Source organism: Tauraco erythrolophus (assembly GCF_009769465.1).
Source record: "Tauraco erythrolophus isolate bTauEry1 chromosome 27 unlocalized genomic scaffold, bTauEry1.pri scaffold_49_arrow_ctg1, whole genome shotgun sequence".
Classification (NCBI taxonomy): domain Eukaryota; kingdom Metazoa; phylum Chordata; class Aves; order Musophagiformes; family Musophagidae; genus Tauraco; species Tauraco erythrolophus.
Window position 1 is genome coordinate 273778 of NW_028238560.1, and position 21002 is coordinate 294779.

Sequence of the window (21002 nt, forward strand, 5' to 3'; positions counted from 1 at the left end):
CCATCTGTCAAATCCGTGTCTCACCATTTTAGAGACAAGGATGTCATGTGGGACAGTGTCAAACTCCTTGCACAAGTCCAGGAAAACGACATCTGTTGCTTTACCCACGTCAACCAGCACTGTAGCTTTGTTGTAGAAGGCCACTAAATTACTCAGGCACAACTTGCCCCTAGTGAAGCCATGCTGGCTGTCACCAACCACTTGGTTATTTTTTATGTGCCTTAGTACAGCTACCAGGAGAATCTGTTCCATGATTTTACCTGGCACAGAGGTAAGGCTGACTGGTCTGTAGTTTCCCGGGTTGTCCTTGGTCCCTTTTATAAAGATGGGGGTTACGTTTGCCCTTTTCCAACCTGTAGGAAGCTCACCAGACTGCCAGGACCTCTCAAATATGAGGGCTAGTGGTCTAGCAACTGCAGCCGCCAGTTCCTTCAGGACCCGTGGATGTATCTTCAGGTCCCATGGACTTGTGCACCTTCAGGTTCTCTAGGTGTTCCCAGACCCGATCTGCTCCTACCCTGGGTGGTTCTTCACTCTCCCAGACCCAGCCAGCACCCTCTGTGATTTGGGTGGTGTGGTTCGAGTGGTTGCCAGTGAAGACTAAGGCAAAAAAGTTGTTGAAAATTTCAGCCTTCTCCATGTCCTCAGCAACCAGGTCACCCGTATCTTTCCGGAGAGGCCCCACATTCTCTCTCATTTTTCTTTTTTCTCTCACATACTTATAAAATCCTTTTCTGTTATTTCTAATATTGCTGGCCAGATTTGACTCTGTCAGGGCCTTAGCTTTTCTAACCTGGTCTCTGAGTACACGAGCAACTTCCTTGTGATCATCCCAGGTTACCAGTCCCTGCTTCCATGCTTTGTGTATTCCCCTTTTGTATTTGATTTTAGCCAGGAGTTCCTTGTTTATCCATATAGGTCTCCTGGTGTTTTTGCCTGATTTCTTCCTTTTAGGGATGCAATGCCTTTGAACTTGGAGGAGATGATCCGTGAAAGTCAACCAGCAATCTTGGGCTCCCAGTCCTTCCAGGGCTATATCCCATGGCACACTACCAAGGAGGTTCCTGAAGTGGCGAAAGTCAGCTCTTCTGAAATCGAGGGTTTCAAGCTTGCTGAGCTTCCCCCTCTTAGCTGCCCTTAGGATCTCAAACTCCACCATCTCATGGTCACTGCAGCCAAGGCTGCCCACGAGTTCAACATTACCTACCAGCCCTTCCCTATTGACGAGAACAAGGTCTAACATGGCACCTCTCCTCGTTGGTTCCTCTATCACTTGGATAAGGAAGTTATCGTTAATGCATTCCAGGAATCCCCTGGATTGCTTGTTCCCACCGTGTTGTTTTTCCAACTGATACATGATACTGAAGGATGGGATTTCTACAATGCACATCCCTTCATCGAAGCTCAGAGTGGCACAGGAGTGGATTTCCAAAGAGAATGAATGATTAGAAGTGCAGATAGGACATCACTGGGCATTTTGAAAGCATCAGTGAAATCCTATTAACCTTCAGATCACTGCACTGAATGAAATCATAGGGCATTAGCAGCCTGTCGACTGACAGTCCCAAACCTCTATCTGCGCGTAAGGTTTTTAATACCTTTAAAAGTTTCACCCTGCAGTGACTTTCCAAGGTTACACAGCAGTGCAGGAAGCTGCAGAGGTCACTCAAGGCTGGGGATCTGCCTGCCCCACTTCCCTCCCTCATAGCACAGACTGAGGGGCTGGGACGAGCCTGTGTGATGCCAAGGGACCAACCTTGGAGGAGAGGCACTGTGAGCCCCATCCCCAGATGCACAGTCCACCACCATCACATCACTGATGCCAGGGGAAGCTCTGTGTAATGGTGTGGGCTTGAGTTTCTCCCCAGCGATACCTGACATGTCTGTGAGCAGCTGACATGGAAAATACTGCCCAACAGAAAGGAGCTCAGCTCACCCGTGATTCACTAACAGAAAAAGGGAGCTTAGATCTGTAACCAAAGTTATTTATGAGGAATAATTCAGCATGCTGTAATATTTGCTCTTGTCTTTCTCTAAAGATGTATTATTTCCTTTCCAGCCCTCGTCTCTTCCAGGCAGGCTGGTCTTTCATCAGCAGACGAGCATTTTGTTTGTAGCTCTGTGTGTGTGCAAGTATGTACAGGACCAGCTCTTCCTGAGCAAATACACACCTTTCCCAGCCCTGGCAGCATCTCAGTGCCTCCCTCCCCCCTGCACTCGACAGATACAAAGAGCATTGTGTTCAGCAGCTCCCTCCGGGTAAAAAAGCTGTCTCTGAATGCTAGCTGGGCTTGTTGGAAAGTGGAAATGCAACCAGGTGTAGTCATGCTGCTCCAACCTGGCTGCCAGCATCCCCCGTCTGCTCAGGAGAGACAATGTGCCAGTGCTCGCTCCTGCCAGTGCTTCCTGGTTTTCGGTGAGATGAACCTCCCTGCTGGAAAACAAACCCAGTTGTGTTAACAGCTCCTCTGAGTGATGCTTGCAGCAGACTGCTCTTGATCCATGTGCCGCTCACACCTCCCTGACTTGTCTCCAGGGCTGCCTTGTACCAAGCTCCTCTGATTTCAGGGAGGGGGTTCATTGGGCTGGAGGAGACTGGAAGAAACCAGTACCTGAGATGTTCCCCAGGCATCATCTCTTCCCTGTGATGGGGCAGTTCTCCCAAAGCCCAGACCCAAGCCAGAACACAAGGATGGCTTCCCTCTCCCTTCTCCTTCCTTCTCAGAACTTGAGTCAGGCTCTGGTTCAAGCAATGACCCAGACACACACTCCGACTTTCACTGCAGGGGAGGCTGTGGATGTTTGTGGCAGTGGGGAAGTTTTTGTTTGTTTAGTGAAATTCAGTCCTCAGGTCTTTCCATAGACGTCTGATATCAGAAGGGCTACATCCATCCCAGACATTGCTCCTCTATGCCTGCTCTTCTGTGATGAATTTGGCCCAGTGTGCCAGCTGGTGGATCTCCAGAGCTTCTTTCCTGGTGTAGGATCAAGGCAGATGGGAAGGAGTCGGGACTCAGTGGGTCAGAAAAGATTTTGCGTTTTGACTTGAGTGGCAACAAAATTTCCTCCACTGAGTGTGTCAGCATCATTTCCAAAGCCTTTCCAGAGGCTGGGTGGATATAGAAAATGCATGTGCCATAGAAAACACCTTCAAGCGTCCCCTTTCTCTCTTTGCCTTATCTGAGCTGCTTGAGCAATGCTTTGCTGGTCCCAACTCCACACTCTTAACACTTTCCTATGACTTCCAGCTTTGGGAAAGCCGCAAAAAGCCAAACTTGTCACCAGATGACATTATTCCCACTGCCCTGCTGTGGCACCTGGGCTGGGGTGGCTGTGGGGCTAGCCAGGGAGGCCTCTTAGCCCAAGGGAGCTGGACCTGGCTCTGCGGGGGTCTCAGCTGCCCTGGCTCTGGAGTCTGCCCCAAGACTTTGTATGCTGCATATGGAGTCTCCTGGTGAGGAGTGGTACCCTTGTTAGCACATTTAGGAAAGTAGACCCAATGCCATCCTGGTGAAAGGATGCCAAAGCACCATGACCACTGCTGCGCCAAAACAATGGGGAAGGCTCATTAAAAAAAAGTAATGGCCAAGGCATAAGGAAGAGACTTTTGCCCATTATCAAGGGCTTTTGGAAGAAAAGTCACTCAGCCAAGAGGTTCAGAAATGATATGCAAGAGAAATGGCTATAAAAAATCTCTTTCCTTAGTTGGACTCCAAGTTACCAGCTCCAGGAGTCACAGTGGGATGTCAAAAGGAGCTTTGCCTGTTCTTGTAGTTAAAATAAAAACCTCTCAAAGGTCACCCAGTCTGCCCAAGACACAATGAACTGGCTGGCTTTCCATTGTTGTTATTTCTAGAGTGAGCCTATAGCTTCTTTCTTACCCTGTTGTTTATTTAGAAATAAAAGTAAATTGACATCAAAAGCACAGTTATTTTGGGCTTTAACTGCCAGGGTGATTTGAAGCTGACAACATGCAGCCTGGAACTATTAATATTTTCAATTGGGCCAAAAGGAGAGGACAGAAAAGTGTTTCAGGTCAATTTTCTGCCTGTTAGGAACTGTTAGTGGTTCCACACAGGAAGCCAAAAAAAAATTATATAGTACTATAAATTCTTCCACAGGCCACAAAACACCACAAATTTGCAGCTAATAAACGTGAAGATGCATTAAGATTAGAAGCTGGAGATGGGACACTTGCTGACTATTTCAATCCCAGTGTAGTTCGAGATGTTACTGTGGTGCCCCGGAAAGAGACTTTGTGCAGCTTCCGATAAGGGCTTGCATTTCCTCCTGTCCTGTGCTGGCATCTAATCAAGCTGCCAGTGAATGTAATTACCCCTGCTACTAGTCACTCTGGCTACTGTGGCCAAGTCAAGCATTGGAAATGATTTAACTGGTAGTCTGAAAGCCCAAGGGAGCCATTGTGACCATGCAGTTTGACCTCTTGCCCAACACCTGCCAGATGGCTTTACCCAGATGCCTTGTATCAAGGTCATGGCTTGTGTTTGAGCTTGAGCTGGGTAAAGCTGTCTGATTAGTCTGGAGTATGAAAAGTAACTGCACCATTAGGTGCCATACTTCTGTTGTGTAGCATCAGTGTAAATCCTGCTCTCCTGGTAATGACTGAGACATGCGCTGAGTGTGTGCCCTTCCCCAGCACAGTCTGGATGATGAGATGCAGCAAGTGCCTATAACAAGTGAAAGGAGGGGAGAGGGATGCACATGCCTGACTCCAGCCAGCCTGGAGCCATGTGCCCATCCCCTAAACAGAGACACACAAGAGGGAGATGCTCAAGTGTGTGCAGGAGAAAGAAAAGATGTATTGTGAGCTGTTGTCAGTGTTTTAATTTGAGAAACTATTCATGTCCTAGAAAGGCTCATTTTTAGCAAATTATAAGGAGAAGCCAGGCTGTGATGGAATGCAGCAGAGTTTATGGGTGTTCTGAAGGAGTGGAGATATGTCCCCACACCATCAGATGGTTGTCAGGTACTAACGATACCTGATATCTGCCAGGAGTAAGCTGCAACCTCTGCACAAGGATTCATTCTGACAGCCTGTCTTGGAAACATCCCAGTCTCTCACTTACACGGTGCTGCACCATTTTACAGGATTTACGTGGCACTGAAAGGTCTCTTGCTGGGGCAGGTGGGACCTGTCTGCAGGTTCTGCCTCGTACGCCTGCAGCCTCCGGTCCTTCCTTGCACAGCTCTGTTCTCCATTTAAAAACGCAGCAGTGCCCAGAATCTGTCTGTTCCAACCAGTATTTGTCTCTTCTCTAACTGATGAAGGTACCGGATAAAATATGTTTTCAATTCAATTTGATTTATTTAGCAAGGTTGAAATAAGCTTTTGAGAGCAGGATCTCATGGGAGGGTCCTGGGAGCACAGGCACTGCCATGCACATTTCATTTACAAGACACAAAAGGAGCTGACCGCAAAGCTGAGCAGCAGGGACCTTGGTTGCTGGGATGCACTGACAATAACCATGGACCTGATGACTCAGGCAGGGGAGGCACGGACAAGGCTGCTGCACTTTGCCAGGCAAGGAAGAAGGCAGGCTGGAGGAAGCCTGGTCTACAGCAGAGCGTTAACAAACTGCAAGAAGGCAGCTGGGGACCTCTACCTATCCCCCAAGGTGCACAAGTTGCTGGTGATCAGCCCCCAGTCCCCCACAGCGTGCTGCTGCTGGAAGAAGGCAGCGTGGGGTGGGGGGCAGAGCTTCCATGCATCAGCACATCCATGGGGAAAATATGCCTGCAGCTTGCCTGTACTGCCATTTTTGTTGCCTGCAGTGCTTGTTCCTCCTTTTCACAGGCCATCAATTCACCCTCACACATTTCTGGAGGCAGAGGCTTCCTTGCTCCAGCACAGGCAGCTGCTCTTGCTTAGCTGCTCAGTGAAAGGGTCTATGTCCAAGGGGAAGGCTTAGAGAAAAATGAAGCCTGAGGAGCCAAAGGAGTTGGGAACCCCTGAAAGGTCACAGCAAGCATGTCTGGAGTGCCAGGAGTTGGAGATTTGGGGAGACTCAGTGCTCACTGCAAGATCAGTGGTGCCAGGGCGCAGGGAGCCAGGCTGGAGAGGTGGCAGGGAGCAAGAGAGGAAGCGTGAGGATTTAGTGGGGAAAGGTAGAATAGGCACAGTCTTGGGAAGGGGGTAAGCCTTACAGTGGAGCCATCACCCATGGAAAAGGCAGTATCTCCAGAACTACCTTTTCATTGGTTTCACACTCTGTTATTTTGCTTCATAATTTTCCAAAATTCTATGTCTGCTTGAGGTCATGTCAGCCAAAGCTCAGAGCCCAGTTGGAATGTACCCGATTGGTTCAGAACCTAAGCTGCATCAGTGGGGACACATTGCTGGAAGTCCAGGCTTCTGATCTTGGTAGAAAAGGTGCAGCAAATTGAGACTAGTTGGTCCAAGGAGACTGCAGAAGGGAAGTGTCTAGTCCCCACGCTCCCAGTGCTTAGTGCATTTTGCCAATTCAGTTTTACAGGTGGCTTTTTCTGTTTGGAAACGTCACTTTCTATTTACACAATGATCAGAGCAGGCAATGTACTTTATAGCTCTGTTCTTGGACCAGACACAGGGACCCATCCAACCAGGGCCCTGAGCTGTGGTCCCTCTCTCTAAAAAGCTACCTGCCACGTTCCTTTCTCCATCCCTGAATCCGGGTACCCAAGCCTCTGCTGAAGTCTCCTCCCTCCTCTGGCAGGGCAGAGTGGGACCATGGAGCCAAGCTGCCTCTGATGAGCTGCCCAGGGACCCACACTGACACAGAAGGGTTGGAGTATCAGGATGCTGAGGAGGGAGGGAGAAGCTCATGGCAGCAAACAGGACATCTTTGGAGGAGTCAGAACCATCATCTACTTTGGGAGTTGCACAGACTGGGATTAGCATCAAGAGACTGCAAAAAAGGTTTCAAATTAAACATGCCGATGAAGCCAAATGCCACTTGAAGAGCAAAGTAGGACTTGGCAGACAGTTTTCCAGGAGAACAGCAAGGTCTGCCTGACCCTAAAAGAGCTGAAGAACCCTTGTCTGAGCTGCGGTGGAGATATTTCCCATTTCCTCCTTCCTGTCTTCATTGCCTTAGGTACACTTTATATTAATTTTTTTTTCTCCCATAGAAAATCCAGCTCTCCAGAGGAGTTGTTAGGTTCCAGCTCTCCTCTGCATTTACAGACTTGACTAATTACCCGGATAATAAGGCAGAGTGCTCCGAAAGCCTGTGGTAAGGGCATTTCCTGTGAGGAAAGAGCCTTGCAGAGCCTTGGAGCCAGAGGGCAAACCCTGGAGCCAGAGGGTTTTGGATTCAGCCCTTCTGCGAGACATTTTTAATTTATTAGTGCTACTTTTAAAAAATAAATCAAAAGTTTTTCTAATGAATGGAGATTTGCTCTTTCCAAGTGATTTATCTCCTTTGTCTGATGAGTGGAGGAGCTGACAGGGTTGTGGATGGGGAGGGAGAAGTCAGGGAGACAGGAAGCAGTGGGGTCATCTCAGACAGAGGGGATGGGTGAGGGCTGCAGGGCCTCTCTGAATGGCTTCCCCATCATGTCCATGCCAGAGATGGACTGGAGATGCCCAAACAATTAAAGGAGCAGCAATTTTAGGGCAGATCATTTGGCTATTTTGGCCATAGTCCGGAGGCCTTCAGCATTTCAGGCTGGTCTGAGGGAGCAGCCATTCATTTCCCATCCCTGCCTCTAAGCAGCTATCTTAGCCCTGCTATGGGGTGGGGAGAAAGAATGCTGCTGAGACACGTTTTCTCTCTCTGCCAACATCAAGGTCTTGTCTTGCTGCATGTGCCATGGTAGGGAGGAGCCTTGGCCCCTATTTTCAGCTAAGCCCTTGCTCCATCCATATAGGGAACTTGGCCATGTCCATGGGCAGGACCACTAGGAGGGCTGTAGCTCTTGCTTTTGGATTTCTCCCTTTGCCTCAGCAGCTCAAAATTGAGCCCTGAGTAGGCACTGGAGGATACATGGTGGCCTTTGTGACGGGAGACCCTGCACGTACCCATGCTGGGGTGCTGCTGGGCACTGCCAGCCCATTTGTGCCCAAGAGCCACACGAAAGCATAGACTTGCCAGAGCTGCTTCTGTCACCTGCCTACCCCGTATCAGAGGCCCCAAGGACTTGCCTCGACGGATTTCCTCGCCGTGTGTGGCAGCTGGTGCTCAGGGCCACAAATCCTCCTCTCCCTGCTTGCGCAAAATAGTCCTGATACAGGAGGAAAAACACTTTCTCCTTTTTCTCAAAGCAGAGCTCCCAGCCCAGGGGTGTTTTCAGTGAGGTACTACTGTTTTGGTGGAAGACATAAGAAGACCTGTGCAGGAACCTCTCCACTCCTTCAGCTGCACTCTCTGCTTGCTGTCTAGGGTCTGCCCTGCTTTGCCATGGGGACACTGGCAATGCTGAGGGCTCCCTAACAGCAGTCAAGCAAGGAAATGCTGAATGATGGTTTATGTGTGCTGCTGTTTGGAGCTAGGATTTGGGGACCAGCTCTGAAATTCAACTTCCACGACTAGATGCCTTCCCCATGGCTATCTGTGAAGTGCTATATACACACACACACACACACACACACACGTATGTATCTATTTGGCTGCATAGTTTCAGGTCACCTGCTTTTTCTGTCCCTTCATCCAGCAGTTATTTGTGGCTTGACCATCTGGAGGTACTTCATGCATTCACAACCTATTTAACGAGGTCAAAGTCAAGCACTACAAGGCATGAGGATATTATTCATTAGCCTTTAGTACATTCAGACTGGCTGCAAAACTCAAGGACCTTAGGATACTGGTCAGCTTTCCAGGAGGTGGTAAGGAAGAAACCTGGGCACAAGACCAGTGTCATTGTGGAAATTCATGTCACAGGGATCTCCCCATGAGAAATACTGTCCTCACACAGCAGTGGAGAACTTGTCTCCTGTATTAGCACCATGCAAGCTTTGGATGGCATTTTTTCCTTGCTGCTCCTCTGAAAACACAGCCCTGTCTCCCCTAGGGCCGTGCCCCCACCCCCAAGTACAAGGTCTGAATGTTTCCAAGAATCAACCTCTGTCATTGCAGCAATGCTCCCAGCTGCAGCTGACTTCTCTTTACATCAACTTTTCCATGAACAACCCTACTTACCAGGGTCACACTACAGAACCGGTATAGTCTAATCCCCCTCCCCTTCTCTCTGCATTGTTAAAGATTGAGAAATAAAGTTCAACATAATCAGGAAATATAAAAGTTAAGATCCTTCCATCCAAACAGCAGGAAGCCAGTTATGCCACCCGATGTTTTACAGCACACATTAGACGGCCTAAAGAGCAATACAGTACAGGGCAGGTGTTACAAGGCAAAGCAGGAGCTGCGAAGTGACATGAAGAAGTGCTGTGAAACACAGCTGGAGTCTCAGCTTTTGGCACGCCTCGCTCCTACTTCTTGCAAAAGACTGTGCTTCCCCTTGACTTTTCTCCTTCATCTCACTGCCCCACTGCTCACCTAAAGCCCTCTTGGGATTCCCCCACCCCACTGCACCAGGCCATTTGCTGTGGTCCACATGCTCCCCTTGGACACAGGTCTTCCCCTCTGGGCATGCCTATGGATTATGGTTGTCCTTTCCTTGGTATTCAAAGCCTCCATGCCCAGTTGGCGCTGCTCCACTCACTGGGCAGCGCTGGCTCTGCTCTGCATCTATGTGTACCCCTCAGCTTACACGACATTTAAAGGATGTAGTCCATTACCCAAAGGGGCTACAGGAAGAATGTGGCACATAAGAACATTTACACTCTTATTTATTCCGCTTCTTTGGGAGAAGGCTAAAAAATGCCAAGTATCATCCACTTCGACTATCTAATACCTAGTGTCATGGCTTAGCCATGCTTTGGGTTTCTTCCCAAAGCCCCACAGGGTTGCTCTGTGTCATCTCTCAGGCTTATGGTAACCAGTGAGGGAATCTCACTAGGTTTCTAGGCTATTTCGAAACCCTATTGGGAATCTGGCCAGAGCAGCTCTGATTTGCTTCCAGCTTGCCTGCCCAGGTTTCCTTCCCAGGAAGAGAAGGCAAGGGGGAGCCAGATCTTGCCCTGACAGAGAAAATTTTCCTGGAGCTGCTTTGTCCAGTTACATGCTGATGTTTGACCAGTTGAGACCTGGTGGGTCTTGCACATCTACTTGCCCTCTCATCAGCATGGAAAACACAGAGCTGCTCTTGCTCTGTGACTGGCAGAGTTGACTTGTGCACAATAGCTGCAGGTCAATGCAGGAGAAATGTGAAGTCACTCATCAGGCTTCACTTTACCTCTTTCTAGATTTACTACTCTCCTAAAACACCAGGGCCAAGCCCTGTCCAAGAACAGAGATGCTCCAGTGGCATCTGTTTTTTGCAGAAATGATAGGACCTGGGGTAGGCGTTCGGTGTGGTGGTGCATAGGCAGCTTGCACACTGCTGAGATCTGCGTGGAGCAGTGTTTTTTCTTAAAAGTTTTGGCTGCATGATAAAAATAGAAGTTTCCCTGTCTAGCTGAATGTGGGAAGAAATATTTCCATTAGGGGAACAGAGGTTTCTGCACCTAAAACTTCCTAGGCTTTTCTGAAAAGCCCAAAACAATTTTTTTCCTCTCAGCTTCTACAGCTCTTCAACTATCGCGCCTGGCTTATAATTAGCATCTGGACACAAATACTCACTTTAGGAACCCTGGAGAAGTTTCTGTCTTCACCAACTCTTACCATCCTGCTGCCTTCCAGGAGGTAACACCCACGGGCTAACTGAGAGCACAGTTTGGCCTCCAGAAGCCAAGAAAATGTGCTAAGTGCTGTCAACAGAATGTAATCATAATTTGAGTTAAAGGATATATGCGGAGACTGCAACAGTCTTCACATGCACAGGAGCTGAGAGGTGGTAGGAGATGCAGGTCTAGGAGCTTGACTGGGCTGTTGCAGCCAAACATTCTGCTGTTTTATGCTACAAAGTTTGGTCAGCTTTGATCAGCAGAGCAGATGAGCACTGCAGATTAACACAAGGGGGATGGCTTCTCTTGAGGAACAACGCATTCCTCAGAGATCAGTGACTTGAAATACTTGCTAGCCTGGAGGTGAGAATTAGATGCTCAGGTCACGAGGTGCAAAAGCCATCTCACTTTCTCTTGAGAATGCTCCTTCAGTGTGATCAGATATGGAGGAGAGTCTGGAGATCTCGCCCACAGTGCTGTCCTTGCAGCTGCAGACAGCTCATGGAGGATGGGGGCTGTGGGATATTCACATGCACAAGTCCAGGCCATCAGAGCCTGGACACAGGCAGTAGTTAGGCAAGGGGACAATCTCTGGAGTTTGAATACTCCCAGGGCTGCCTGGTCAGCAGGGACAGGACTCCTGCTGCTGCAGCCCTTCAGAGAGTCATGTTCCCACAGCGCTATGCAGTCCTGTCCCTGTGGGGATGCTGAGCTGCCTGAATGCTGGATGACATCTCAGATGGGCAACAAAAGGCAAAGAAAGTGCTAGAGCAGCAGAAGGAAGAGAGGGAAAATGTGTTTTCAGTACAAGTGTCTGTGGAAACTGAGTCATCTCCCAGGGCAAAGTAAGCCCTAAGTAAGGGGCCAGCTTTTTCTCTGCAGCTCCATTCAGCTTGGGATGGCTTCTAACCACCTTGGCTGCAGAATAAGGTTACCCTGATGTAAGCTGTGATATTGCTGCATGGTCTGCCTGGGTTATAGCCCAAACAGAGTTTTCTTCCATCAGCAAGTTCTCCACTTCTTCCTGCAACTTGCCTGCCTTTGTGTTGCCTGGATGCCATGACTCTGCCCTCATGTATTTTTCTGCACCTACCAGAAATGACTGGGGAGAAAGCTAAGTTGGCACAGTGATGCGGTAGACCCATGGGTCACCAGAGGAGACCATCCCGCAGCTTGCCTTCCCGCATTATCCCTGGCACGGTTCAACCTCTCCCCAGCTGAGCCCTTCTGGGTGGTCCCAGGATGTGCCAGTCTGAAAGAGACAATGTGTGTCATGGTCCTGCCCTTGACGAGTGTGTCTGGGGACCTAGGGCTTGCTTGCTGCATCCGTTCTCACCCAATCACTGCTGCTGGCACTGTCCTGGGCTCAGAGGGTCCTTGTATGCTTGAGTGGCACTTGAATACTGGGAAGCATCACCTCTTTTTGCCATGACCCGGACCCCCTAGTTCTCTCTGGCAAGGAGTGAGGGCCTGACTGACCCTAAGGCCTGCATGAAGGGGTGTGTTTCTCCACAACTGAAGGCAATAGGCATCTCTTCCAGTCTTTCAGAGCCTTGATTTATTTGCTTGCTTGTTTTTGTCTTCTCCTAGACCAATGCACGGCACATGAGACCCAAGCAATTCATACTGCTGTCAAAGGCTCGGTGTATGCAAGGCTGTCTTAACTCTCTTTGAATTTAGGGTGACCCATCTGCTGCTAATGAAGATGTGTGCTGCAGGAGAGCTTTTTCCTGCTTCCCATCTTCCCCTGTGGTCTCCTGACAGATTGCTGACTCAGCCATGCCAAGAACATGGTGCAAGATGAAGTCATCTGGCTATGGGTGATGCCAGGTAACGTAAGACCATCTGAATGAGAGATATTCTACAGATCTCTGGGGATTTTACCAGACTTGAACTCAAGCAAGCCCCTCATTTTAGTGGAGTCAGGTGATTAGGAGTCTTTGGGACAACATGCATGTGATGAGGAGGTGGGGACATGCCCTGAGCAGGGCATGCAGGCAAGCTTTCTGTATTGCACCAGGACTAGACTTGTGTCCAGAGCCTCAGAATCCCCTCCCAACCACTCTACCCATGTGTGCAGACCCCTCCGCAGCAGCAGCACAGCCAGATCAGCTTGCACAGATGCAGGGAGAAAGTCCAGCCTGCCACCATCCCAGGAAGCACCATGCCCTGGGCATCTACTCGCTGGGCTGGTGCCTGGAGCCAGCCCTGCTGCTGCCCTCATTGATGAGTGAATGTGAAGTGGGGCTGACTCAGAGACACCAGCCCTTTCCTGTGGGCTATGCTGGAGGGTATGAACACACATGGGCTCTTTAGGACAAAGAAGAAAACAGGTGACTCACAGGGTTTCCAAGCTGTGCAGCCCATCAAAGCCATTGGCTCCCAGGCTTTGGATCCGGTTGTTGTGCAGGTGCCTGTAGACAAAATAGAGATGGTCAGTGGAGGTGTAAGCTGACCTTTTCCTGCCAGTCTGAGCCATGGCCCAGAGACATCCTGCAAGCTGAGCACAGCTGGGTGTTATAAGGTCCTTCTCTTGCCCCATGAGACACATGCTAGGTGTAATAATGCTTGCAGAGCAGGTACAGAGCTCCCATTTCTCCCAGGAAACACAGGCTGACGTAGGAGTTTCTCTGAGACCTTTGCTTTCATAGCTGCCGGGTCACTTTGGATGAACAGGCTGAGGCAAGAAGCTTCAAGAAACACTCCAGATCTCACCTTACATTGAGCCCAACACTACAAAGTCCTGTGTGTCTTCAACAGTTGTTCACGGGCACCAGGTGCTAAGGACACAGTCATATTTGGACTCCTCAGAGCCTTAGTAGCAGCAAGAAGGCTTTGAGTTCAAAATCATCCTGTTAGTCACAGTTTATTATCTTTACTTGCATAAAAATGAAAATGCTGCCAGTTCCTGGATTAGCTCCAGTTCGATTATAATGAAAGTTGTTTTCAGTTTAATGCTTCAGAGAGTCTGGCTGAAGTGCAGGGGCCATGCGACAGGCTGATGCACATTCTCTACATTAAGTCAACAACTTTTTCCCTGTTCCCCTTCCTCCTGGTGCTATATGCCACCAACATCTAGTGCTTAAGGGCTCTGGAGCTCCCAGTCTTAATGTTGGTGCTGGAGAGTCGTGTGCTGGGAGCCCATGCAAAGCCACCTTGGTTATTTTTGGCTTGGAAGCTCCATAGATGATGAGTTCCTGGAGTCCCATCTGTTGGCTTCTCTGTTTCCAGGAGCCCCTTACTCCCGTGTCTCAGTTTTTTGGCAAACCTCAGGCCTTAATTCTTAGATTCATCCTCTCCGGTTGTCAGAGACGGTGTGTGTGCACATCTGAGTGTTTTTGCCTTCTGACTTCCTTTACAGCTGGTGGGAGCTGCATGGCTAATTGTGCATCTCCCTTTGAAATCCTACTCAAGTGCACCTTGAAGTCCATATACAGAGATCTTGTGAGCTGCCTGAGGAAAGTCTGCTGAAAAACAGGTGAAGATAATCCACTGCTGCCCAGCCTGCACTTCTACCAGCCTGTGCTTAAGCACACTAGTGGTGTCCATGCTTGCACTGGGATGGTATGTGCAAAGAAATGCCCACCAAGTAGGTAAGGTCCTCTGGGACAGGATACCCTCTTTGCTCTCTGTCAGGATAGGTTTCCCTATCAGTTCATTTTACAGTTCAGGATCTCCTTTAACACGAGTCCCATGTGGTGAATTTGCTACCACACCATTTGCCTTTGAGATCCTTGTGTCCCTTGCCCACGTTCAGGGACGCACCAGCTTTTGTCCAACACTGCTGCCTCCTTCCAAGAGCCTGGGGGAGACTCCACGCTCGCAGATGGATCAATGACATTTTCATTATTTGCTGCTAAATCTGTCTCAGCTTGAAAAATCTCTTACTCCACCTGGATTCAAGTGTGAATTTCTTTGGCTGAGCATAGGCAGCTCCCACTGCCAAATATTCTAGGGTAAAACAGAAGACAGCTGGGAGTGGAGGAACATCCAAGCTCTAGGGCAGTTTGTTAGGGGCTTGCAAAACAGAAACTAGCCTAAGATGCATGTTTGTCATTGGGATGAGAACACACAAATATTTCAGAGGAAGGGAAAGGGAGGGGAAAGATGAGCGATAAAATATGTTTATTCCTTTGAGCAAACGGGAAAAAAGAAAAGGATGTTGCCTGTGAGAAAACTTGGTTTGACTGTGACTCTTAGAGGAAAAAAGAAGCTGAGATCAAAATCGGAATCTTACAGGAGAAACTTCTCTTTGTCACAAGAAGGCAAGTTCAAGTCCAGATGGTTTCCTCTGTCAAATGTTACAGGATAGCTTCAGATCGTGTTGCCTGTACTTCACTTGGCACTTTCAGTGCAAGATGGTGCCAATCATTTTGGGTCCCTTTGAGGACTGGATACTGCATGTGACAAATCGAGGGTTTGGATCTGGAGTCGCTAGGGGTACCACAGGAACCTCTTGCCCCTTACCTCTGTCTGCTGCAAGGGGACAGTGTAGGGAGAAAGGAAATGCTGAATGCTAGGGAAGATGTGAGCTCTCTGGAGCTTCATTGGGATGCTACACCTTTTTACACCTTGTCTAAGCTTGGACATGCTGAGCAGCTGGCTGCTATCGCTCAAGTCGAGCAAGGAGACAGAATAGAACAGCAATCGCCTGCTGTATCTACATTTGGCTCTAAAGTGCTTTGTTTAGAGGCAGAGTAATAAAAATCATCAGAAAGAAGTTCTTCGTTGGTGAGAAATTTATGAGCAACCAAAAAAGAGAGTTATAAAAAAATTTGTTGTCCAAGCTGAACTCTAGAGTTGTTACGCAATCACATGGCAACAATAGAAACAAGAGCGTTGGAAAGGTAAACACTTGAAAAGACAGTCCTTTCTTCCATCCTGCCTTTTTTTTCTCCCCTGGCAAACAAAGTTTAACAAGTGGAATTGCAACATCTCCAGTGTTTGTCAATTTGAGCTCAGGTGACACGACATTATATTCTGTCCCATAAATTACAGATGGTTTGATAGCACCTCAAGATACTTGGTTCTGGGCCATAAACAACCCTCTTGTGATACAAAAACATGAGAAGTCTTGAAGCTCTTGCTGTTCCTGTTGGAGGTAGTATCCACCCCTTTCCTCAGTGAGAACAATGAGTTTAAGATCTATGTATCTCCTTTTGCAGGTCAGTCTCATGGAGTGAGGCTGGTTTTGGGCAATCATCCATGAGAGTAGCTTTGTCCAGGAAGGAGCAGGGCAGTCACTGTCTTTTTTGTGGGCTGGCATGCCGACTGTTTTTCAGTTACACACCTGCATTAGAAAACAGTGGTCTCTTTGCAAAAGCAATTGTCACGACTGACCTCTGGCAGGGTGGCAGACAATTTACCCCAAGTGCTCCTGCAGCAGCATGCATGCAACCACATGTCATGCAACAGACTAGCTTGTTTGTTGGGTCAGGTGAACTCATGCTGCGTTTTGTTGAAAGGCAGCATAAATTACAGTGGCTACAGAATACCAAATGGCCACAGTACCCCAGACAGGCTAGAGAGAGATGCTTCATCTTGTCTGGTGTCTCCGGTGATAAGACTTTAGAAGCACGCCAGACAAAAGCCAATTCTATGAGACTCATTTATGCCCCCTCCTCCCCCCCCAAAAAACACAAAAAACCGCAACAGTTTCTAGAAGGAAGATTTTCTGTCCTTGCCAACAATTACTTATCACAAATTGGGCATAAATGTGATTTTTCCAAATCATCCCTGCAGTTCTCCTAGTAGAATTTGTTTAATTTTAATTTCACTTCCTTTTCCATATGTTTTTCCAGCAGATTAAAGGATCATGAAGAACAGTCTTGTACTGGCATTAGCGCTGTGAACTCACAGTCTGGAAATGCCACCCCCAAGGGGACAGGACATTTAAAAAAATTTAATGCTTTAATAAAGGTGCTTGTCTGCATGAACAAGAGAGTAGACTGTAAGAAAAGGGAAATTATATTACATCTGCATTGTGCACTGGTGAAAATGGCCCTGGAAGGTTAAATGTCTTTCTGGTATCCACATTGTTAACAGGATGTTGATAATTTGGAATGGGCACAGAGAAGAGAAATAAAAATGATCCAAGGGGTGGAAAAAAATAGGATGGAGACTTAGAGAACTCAGTCTGTTTAGCTTATTAAAAGTAAGATCAAGAGGACAAGTGCAGTGTAACGTATAGGATTATTCTCGGTTAGAAAATGGATACTAAAATGGTTCTGTGATTTAGTGGAGAAAATAATAATAAGAACAAATGTCTGAAGATAAAGCCAAAGAAAATTCGAATGGCGAAATATGAGTGCTTTTTTTTTTTTTTTTTTGTTAGCACTAAGGATGTTTAACCACTGGAACAAACTACAAAGAGAAGTGGTGGATTCTCCATTGCTTTCATTTCTAATCACTTCATTTCTTCTCAAAAAGGTCAAATGCAAATATTTTCCATCAATTATTTGCATTAGATGATTTGCGCCAACTTCAAATCTGACATGATATGAATTCTTCCTCTGGACCAGCCATTGCCATGATAAATTTCCAGCTTTGTTGTAGCAAAATTGTCCTTTTCCTCAACTTGGCTACGGATAAGTAGAGAAACCTCATAGATGGTGCAAATTCCCATGGATTATTTCTGACAGTGAAGGACCAGCATGAGACTTGTCTGGTGAAGAATAAAACTTGATCAGAAGTGATATTCTCAGGGGGGCATTGGAGTGCTATTTGCTTCTTCATCAAGTACTGGAGAGGGAAATTCACTTTTACCAAGGCAGCATGCTGGGTCCTCAGAGAGAAAAGGCACTTTTGCAAAATAAAAGGCCCCTGAATGGGACCCAGATGTTCCAGACGATATTGTTCTTAGCAATAATGAATTGCATGTGCCTGGCACTCCCTGCCAACATCGAGGTTTCCAAGACCTTCTCAAAGAGGGACTTGTTAGCTCCTTTGTACAGGTGAAGGTAGTGATGTGCAGGCTCATCCTGGCACTCTGATCTACCAGACTGGGGTTTGTCATCCTGGGGAGCTCTGAGTCCCACAGATGTCAACTGAAACTACTGGTGCTCAGCTGCCCTGGAAAGCAGGGTTAAGATGTTCGACTTTTGCTCCCAGGCAATTGAAAGGACATTGAAAATCAGTGGTGCTTTTTGAAAGTTTTGGCAAGAGTAACACCAGAACAAAGACCAAAATGGGAATGGTAACCTAGGAGTCTTGAAAACTGATTTTCTCCTCTAGTCACTAATTGGTACTGTTAGAAAGCTAGCTGCGTCATGTCCTTACATAATAAAAACACTGAGAAAATAAATTCTACTAAATCTTCTTTGTTTACTGTCTTGAGATTCTGACACATTTAGCTGGAAGGTCTTGCTAGGTGTCCTACGAGGGAAGCAGTTGCAGGTGAGTGGCTTGTCCTCAACAATAAAACATCAGCTAAAATTCAGATTACATGAATGTAAAGGAGGGAAAACCGGTCTTATCTGAGCATACACAGTAACAGGCTCTTAAATATCTACAGAGAGGAACACTTGGTGTTTAGTAACTGTCAAAAAAGCAAATAAAACAATAGGAATGACTAGAAAAGAGAAAATGGACTATAGAATGGCATTATGCCATTGTATCAACACATCATTCATTTTTTTTGTCTTTGCTACAGTGTGTGGTTCTGGTCTTTCCACCTCAAAGCTGTGGAGGAATGAACAAGTGCGATATGTAGACTAACTTGTAACTGCAAAACAGCTAACAGAATGGGGATTGGAAAAGTCGAGATGAGGGAAGGGTATGACAGAGAGTAACAAATACAGAGATGGCACAGAGGAGGTAGAGACAGAATGCAAAATTTGGGAGTGTTAAGCAAAGCTAACTGGTAGCAGCATGTAAACAACTTTCCCAGAGTCCTTGTTTTCAAAAGACTTGTGTGCAGGCAGACACGGGTCAGGGCCTGATTAAGAGGAGTGGAGCATCTTTTTTGCATTACAAGGCTAAGTTAACTCACTGGCTCCAAGCTCACTCCATATGAAGCAGCAAATTCTGGGTCTTTTTGACAGTGGGACGTTCAGCATCGCAGGAATGTTTGGGTCAGTAATGTTTCCAGGAGCTAAGGCTCCCTGTGGACTCAAACAGAGAAGGATCTGGGTTTTGACCTCGTTTGCTCTAACTTAAGGGATTCCCTGCCATGTGATGAAAGTAAAACTACACAAAGACTTTTTCCAGCCAGGTCCATCATTACAGGGCTTCAGAGCAAACCTCTCTATTGCCTGGCCTGTGTAGGAGAGGGCACTCTGACTCCATGTCCCACCCATATCCTAGCATCTCTGCTGAGAGCACTCACAGCTCCTTTGAGAAGCGAAATGCAGCCCATTGCAGAGATGTGACAGCAAGGACATGTCTGCAGTGCTGGAGGAAAGCCTGGGATGGTTTGGGACTGTCCTAAATTTGTCCCTGTGAGACTTTACTACAGGGACTGCGGATGCCTCTGGGGACTGAGACTGAAAGAGGTGTTGTGATTCCTGGTTTAGGAGTTGACTTTCTGCTGAATTCAGCTGACAGAGGACATGAGGGATGCTAACAAGAACTGCTGTTATGCACTTTATCAGCCTGTCAGCACAGCAGCATGGGGGTTCCAGATGCTCACTTGTAAATGAAAAGTTTTTAAGGCCAGAAGGAGAAAATGCTTTTTGTAAAAAAACCCTTTGCTTCATACAAACCATTAACTGAAAAATATTCAGGACTGTTTCTGCTTGTAGATGCTAAGACACATTCTGTCAGACTTGGAGCTAAGATCTTCAGTATCCTATTGTCAAGAGCTCCCCTGATCAAACTAGCCATCTACCTTCTGCCATCAGCAGCACAGTGCCAACATAGCCACACATGAAGCCCTTGTTATCAAAGCTGGGAAAAGGATGACATCAATTACCAAGACTCATCGATTTCACAATCAGTGATTTACATAAGGCTCTGCTTACTGAACATCCTGCAGGCCTAGTTAGAAACCTGCAGCAGCAATAAAGATGGGAATAAGATCAGGGAATTCCTCAACAGAGGTGTAATTTATTAGCAGAGACTGAACCCCTTAACTTGTTCCAGATTGAGGCTTGTATATTCTGATGTTGGTGCTTTGTGTCAGTGCTGGGTAATCACCCACATCTCTCCCAAAGGCCCAAGGTGTGTGGAGGAGGAAAAGCACATCTCTGCACCTGGGAAGGTCATGCCCTCAGCTGTGGTCAACCGTGTCCATGACTATTAATCAGGCTGTGTATGAGACATTCCCCTTGTGCTCGTCCACATCTGCCCTTGACTCTCCTCCCCTAGGTGCTCATTTTAATACCTCTTGGGCTAAAATTTTCCCGATGTTAACGGTAGCAGTCAGCTTTTCTTCATCTATGTGCAAATTCACTTGCAGAGGAATGCACATAAGTATTGTCTGCATCCTGGTAGGAAAAGTCTCCTCAAAAACTTTACTGCCTAGCTGGGCTGGCTTTTGGGAGTGTTTGCGTCTCTTCTCGGTGAATGGGTTTGAAGCAGGGAAACGTCCCTGGTAGGGGCGCAGGAAGAACACTGGGTGACTTTCCACTGGCTGCGCCCTGACAAGAGTATGCATGGAAGCGTAGGAAAGATTTATGGGGCCAGTTCTGCCAAACACTTGTGATCCCACAAAAATGTAGCATTGTATTCCACAGCGCCTGGCAGGATCATGCATGTGGTCCCTTCCGATTGTCTGTGGTGGGACATTTTTCCCTCCCTTGTGACCTAATGGTCAATGACTTTTATTTCTTGAGCTTGCCTGTTTAATTAAGGAGTTGCTTCTCACCCAAAGTATGGGATAAGCCAGAAGGAAAGCAGCGTGCTTTTGAGACTGAAATAAAACCCTAAATGCCAGCTTACCACCCATGCTGCAATGAAGTGGTTGCATTATGATGGTCATGGGATGCCTTGTAGAATGAGCACTATCGTGGGTGAAAACTACTTATTTGACGTTGCTCAAGTTGCTTTTAGCGTTTCTCCTAAATAACCCTCTATGCTTTGCCTAAACAGCTGAACTTGATGCTTAATAAAACTCTGGACTGTCCTTTGTCCAAGCGCTTTCTATGCTGGATGGCTTCAGTAAATTTTGAAAGTGAAATAATTGCTAAACTTTCACTAGGGCACCACACGCTGAGGTTACTTAATACCCTGGTGTCCATACTTATTAGCAAAATAAAAGGTAGCATTTCATGTAGATACAGGAGCTCTAAAGCAATCGGCAATCACACCTGAACTTGCCAATCAACATCAAAAAAGTAAT

General features: G+C 47.3%; 1 protein-coding gene across 1 annotated transcript in view; it reads right to left on the reverse strand.

Moving 5' to 3' along the window:
- Positions 1-21002, reverse strand: part of LGR6 (leucine rich repeat containing G protein-coupled receptor 6) — a 155904-nt gene that overhangs the window by 29183 nt on the left and 105719 nt on the right. The window contains exon 6 of the mRNA XM_086630321.1: positions 13066-13137. Coding sequence (XP_086486447.1) covers positions 13066-13137 — 72 coding nt within the window. The remainder of the gene's footprint in view (positions 1-13065; positions 13138-21002) is intronic.